We start from the raw sequence: 5,000 nt of genomic DNA, 5'->3' as shown, positions 1-5,000 counted from the left end.
CATGTGTGAGTAAAGTGTTCCTGTCAGAGTGTTTCTCTCTGCTGTCTGTGGATTCATGTTCCTGCTGCATTCATGTGTTCATTCATGTTCCTGCTGCGGTCATGTGTTCATTCATGTTCCTGCTGCGTTCATGTGTTCATTCATGTTCCTGCTGCGTTCATGTGTTCATTCATGTTCCTGCTGCGTTCATGTGTTCATTCATGTTCCTGCTGCGGTCATGTGTTCATTCATGTTCCTGCTGCATTCATGTGTTCATTCATGTGTTCATTCATGTTCCTGCTGTGTTCATGTGTTCATTCATGTGTTCATTCATGTTCCTGCTGCATTCATGTGTTCATTCATGTGTTCATTCATGTTCCTGCTGTGTTCATGTGTTCATTCATGTGTTCATCCATGTTCCTGCTGTGTTCATGTGTTCATTCATGTGTTCATCCATGTTCCTGCTGCAGGTGTTTCAGCTCATTGAACTCCTTCATCTCCTGTTGCTGCTTTAATCTTCATCAGTGCTTCAGATTCTAGAAGATCATCACGTTTGCAGTAAATGTGTTTAGTTACACTCACTGACTGTTAGAGGAAGTTTAAAAAATCCAGTGTTTTACAAGAAGAAACACAAAAACTGTGACATTTTGAACTGTTTCATATACAATCAACAAGCTGTTTGAAGGTCTTAAATGAATAAATCTTGAAATCTTGCTGCACGTTTCAGTCAGCGTAAAACTCAACGAGAAATCAGCTTTTTTCATCTTTTCATTTTGCAAAGTTACAGTCCAAAGTTTCCACCCGTCAAAGTAAGAAGAAACACGGTACTCAGTCAAGAAAAACCTCCATTAAAAACCTGCTGTCCTCATGTTTTTCTGTAATTAATCTTCACTCATTCCTTTCAGTTTAATGTTGGCTTTCATGCATCAAAGAGTAAAAGACAGATGTGAAAGAAACAGTCGTCGTTTCAGTCCATTCAAAACTCCATTAAAACACCTGCTGCTTTAATGTCCTCCTGAGCTTTAAAAGACATCAGTCCTTCACTTAGAAATGACGGACGCTGCCCTCAGTCAATGCAAAACTCCACTGAGAAATTTGGTATTTTTACTTTCTCCTGTTCTTTAAAGCCTAAATAACTGATAACTTACGAATCTCAGTCTGATTCTGGTGTTTTTGCGTTGCTGCTGGACCCATCGGGGAGGACAGTAATGAGGTTTTTGACTATTTGCACGTCGTCCATCAAAGAATGACAAAACAGATGCAAATCAAAGCAAGGCGAATGATTGAGTGCATTCAAATCTCCGTTTGGAAATCGACTACTGTTGGTTGTTTGTCCTTGTTTGAAAGAATAATTACTCTTCATTTTAAATGTTGGTTTCATTTTGGAAAAAATGAGCTCCTTTGAGAAATGTAGCATTTTTATGCACTCTTAATTTTGAGCAATAATCAATGATGATTAATGAATGTCAGCTGGATTCTGGTGTTTTTGTGCTGCTGCAGGATGAACTTCCTGCTGCGCCTCATGCGTGTCTTACCTGCCGCAGGTACGAGGCCAGCCTGCCGTTCAGCTGCTGCAGGGTGTCCTTCTCTCTGGACAAACAGAAGCTCCTGCTGCTGTCCGGAGCCACAGCAGCAGCTGTAACAGCCACAGCTGTGCTGTGATGGAGCGGACGTCCAGGCCCGTGATGAAGACGGTAGCCCAAAGCCGCCTGGTTGGCTCTGCTCGCACGGAGAAGCTGCCACGGTGTCATCGCATCACGGCCCTGTGCTGGCGATCTTATCTGTGCTCATCTATCCTCCTGAACGCTCGCTGAGGTCTGATGTCAAACAGGTCGTCTGTGTTAACTCTGCTCCTACATCTCTGAGTGTGTCTCAGCTCCTCGCTGTGGACGTGAAGCCTTCTGCTGTCCCAGAGGTTGTTTCTGCTGCAGGTGTGTCAGGACTTGATGGAGCGAGGATTTAATCTGCATTAACCTTTAAACTGAGATATCTGGAACAGGTTTCAGCAGGACGGGGCCCTACCCTTTAGAAACGCTTTAGAAAGACGTATGAAATAAAAAGACAGTCAGGTTTTCACTTGTCCTGTGATGTTCTGGATCACAGAGTTCTGTAACCTGAGGCGTCAGACCTGCTGCGCTCTCAGCAGCCCTTCATAATCACAAGCCAACTTAGAAATCTTTGTGTAATTCTGGTGTTTCTGCGCTGCTGCCGGCTGTTTTCAGTTCATGCATCAGAGTTTAAAAATCCTTCATGCTCTGCTGCCTCTCGCAGAATGAGAGCCTGCGCTCGGTCAGTGCAGAGCTCCTCTGTTAACGACCACTTATTAAACCAGTTTAATGATGGAGTCTCTGCTCTGCTGCTGGATGCACTGAGGTGAAGGTTTGGACGTGTTTTCATTCACAACATACGGTCAGATAGATCATTCCTCATTAATCCCACAGTGGGGACAAAGGACAGAGTGGAAAGACAAGAAGCATCGGCAAGAAAGAACAAGACGTGACGTGCGAGTGAATAATGAGGCAAACAGACAGCAGCTGAATTCACAGCTCAGGATCCGCTGATGTCACACGTGACCGAGCGCGTGGTCGAGTGGAAGCAGGAAGGAGCTGCGGCGTCTCTCCTTTCCAGTCTTTCCAGGTGAGAGAGGGATCTATGGGAGGTCGAGGACAGGCTGATGGACGGCCTGCAGCAGGTCCACTGATGGATGGACAAGGACCAGCCCCTCCAGGGTCTTCTTCAGGCGTGATGTCAGAGCCACCAGCCTGTGAGGTTCACGTCTTCGGCTCTGGGACCATCCAGGACGTTTTCCACAGCAGATTCAGGTGAAGAAGAGGAACCAACCTGCTCTGTGCTTCAGCCGCGCAGGACCGAGGTTCAGCTTCTGTCCAGCAGGGGTCGATGGCGGGACCACCAGCACACCTGAAGAGCCCACACGAAGGAGAGACAGCAGCCAATGAGAGGTCAGCAGCAGAGGACCCGGCGCATGCGCACTGGAACTATGATAATTTTGTTGATATGTCTGCCGCTGGGTTTTAAGGATTATTTTGCGGGTTTTCGTGTTTCAGTGAGTGTGTCACCCCGCGGCCCGCTCTGATGGAAAACCCCGGAGACCTGGTGAGTCCCGAGGCTTCCCTCTGCGGCCGGAAGCCCGTTTCCCTCCTTTGTTGTGGTTGTGATCGCGGTGCACAGCGGCGTTAAAGGCTGCTCAGAGCCAGCGCTGACAGAAAGTCCGCGCAAAACTCCTTTGAGAAACCTTCTACTTCTAAGTTCACTTGCTCTCCGACGTCAGTATAAACGTCATTGAAATGACGTTTTACTTTTTTATTCATGAGCTCAATGTAAACTTTTGTTCGGCGCAAAATTACTGCGCAAATACTCTCTGAATTGGCTCAAATCTTATCCTTTTATAATTGGATTGCGTGTTGTTCTGTCGGGTTAGGGTTAAAACTCCTCGGTCCACATCTCGCTGATAAGCACTTTAACTCAGTGACCGTCCTTTCAGCCTCTATTCTTATTCGGCATGTATGGAGCCTCAGCCAGGTATCTTCTACCTGAGTGAAGTGACACTTTGCTGTTTACCTGCTCCGCTCACACTCAGCACAGCGCTCAGTCAAGAGCAGCGATTGGCGCGCTGAGTCAATCAGACAAACACGCGCTGTCTCTGACGGACTGTTCACGTGCGCCGGATTCAAGGCAGGCTTCAGCTGAGTCACCCTCAGCCCGGGCTGTGACACATGAGCTCCATCCCGGCGGCTGCGACCCAAGAAGCTTCAAATTGGCAGAATTTTGGAGGTCATTTGGTGCCTGATGTGGTGGATCCGGTCTGAGCCTGTCTGCCTCCGCACTGCAGCGACCCACAGCCCCAAACTCACTGACCAAACCCCTGCATGCAACAGCTGTGTGTGTGTGTGTGTGTGTGTGTGTGTGTGTGTGTGTGTGTGTGTGTGTGTGTGTGTGTGTGTGTGTGTGTGTGTGTGTGAGCTACAGTTAGTCTGCAGCTGCATGATGGTAAACATTCAGTTTGAAGTCAAAGAAGAAGAACAAACATCATATTTGAGAAAATGTTGCTGCTGCTCGAAAAGGACTCAAACAGTTTGACAACATCATTGATCAGCTGCTCTTCGATCAGCTCCTGGTCTGTTCTTCCCGCTCTGATTGGCTGTGAGCTGCTTCACTGCACTGAATGCAGTGTGTCGGTGCAGTATAAGCAGTGGTGGAGGAAGAACATGAAAGTTCATTGAGAATAGAAAAACAAACATCCATGTCATGCAGAAATCAACCGATCAAGTAAAGAGCAGTATTTTGCTCTGAACTACAGTAGAAGTAGAAAGGTCAGCTAACAGTAGGTAAGTAACTGTACTTCCTGTCCACCGCGGGGTGTGTGTGTGTGGGGGGGGCGTCTCTGTGACAGCGTCTCCTTCGTCCTCAGGTGGAGCGTCCGTCCAGGAAGCGCCGTGACTCCTTCGGGATGCTGGACGGTCTGGAGGAGGACAGCTGCAGCACCGAGTCCAGCGCGGGGAGCGGAGCGTCCAGCCCGGAGGACAGTGACGAAGAGGAGCTGGGAGGAGGAGGAGGAGGAGGGGTGACGCCCACCTCCTCCTCCTCCTCCCTCACACTCATCAAGACCAACGGGCAGGTGTACACCTACCCTGACGGAAAGGCGGGCATGGGTCAGTGAAGGCCTGATGGTCCTTCTGCACCACATGTGGATTCATCCGCCGCTGAAAGTAGTCCCCAACAAACACACGACTTCTTCCTGTTTGTTTGAGTAAAACTGCCGCGAGCACACCTGTTTCCTACAGGTGTGCAGTGTGACGGGCAGGTTCAGTAATAAACTGATTAATATTAGTAGTGCTGTCAATCGATTAAGATATTTAATCGCGATTAATGTCATGAATGTCATAGTTAACTCACGATTAATCAAATCAAATCAATCGCACATTTCTATCTATTCTAAATGTCCATTAATTATCATTTAATACTCTCGTCAACATGGAAAAGCGGCTCGGCTCGCTTTGTTT

At 47.8% G+C, this 5,000-nt stretch overlaps 2 protein-coding genes across 3 annotated transcripts in view; one reads left to right on the top strand and one right to left on the bottom strand.

Moving 5' to 3' along the window:
* LOC139343747 (keratin, type I cytoskeletal 47 kDa-like) overlaps window positions 1-1,730 on the bottom strand; it is a 7,447-nt gene extending 5,717 nt beyond the window's left edge. The window contains exon 1 of the mRNA XM_070981526.1: window positions 1,515-1,730. Coding sequence (XP_070837627.1) covers window positions 1,515-1,730 — 216 coding nt within the window. The remainder of the gene's footprint in view (window positions 1-1,514) is intronic.
* Window positions 1,731-2,978: 1,248 nt separating this feature from the next.
* LOC139342960 (MBT domain-containing protein 1-like) overlaps window positions 2,979-5,000 on the top strand; it is a 9,192-nt gene continuing 7,170 nt past the window's right edge. For both annotated transcript variants that reach the window (XM_070980295.1, XM_070980294.1), the window contains exons 1-2: window positions 2,979-3,093; window positions 4,409-4,649. In XM_070980295.1, the coding sequence (XP_070836396.1) occupies window positions 3,073-3,093; window positions 4,409-4,649 (262 nt within the window). In that variant the 5' untranslated portion in view covers window positions 2,979-3,072. The remainder of the gene's footprint in view (window positions 3,094-4,408; window positions 4,650-5,000) is intronic.

The sequence above is a fragment of the Chaetodon trifascialis genome, chromosome 15, assembly GCF_039877785.1.
Source record: "Chaetodon trifascialis isolate fChaTrf1 chromosome 15, fChaTrf1.hap1, whole genome shotgun sequence".
In the NCBI taxonomy this organism is placed as follows: domain Eukaryota; kingdom Metazoa; phylum Chordata; class Actinopteri; order Chaetodontiformes; family Chaetodontidae; genus Chaetodon; species Chaetodon trifascialis.
The sequence above is the reverse complement of the archived record's forward strand: the minus strand, read 5'-3'. Positions and strand labels throughout refer to the sequence as shown.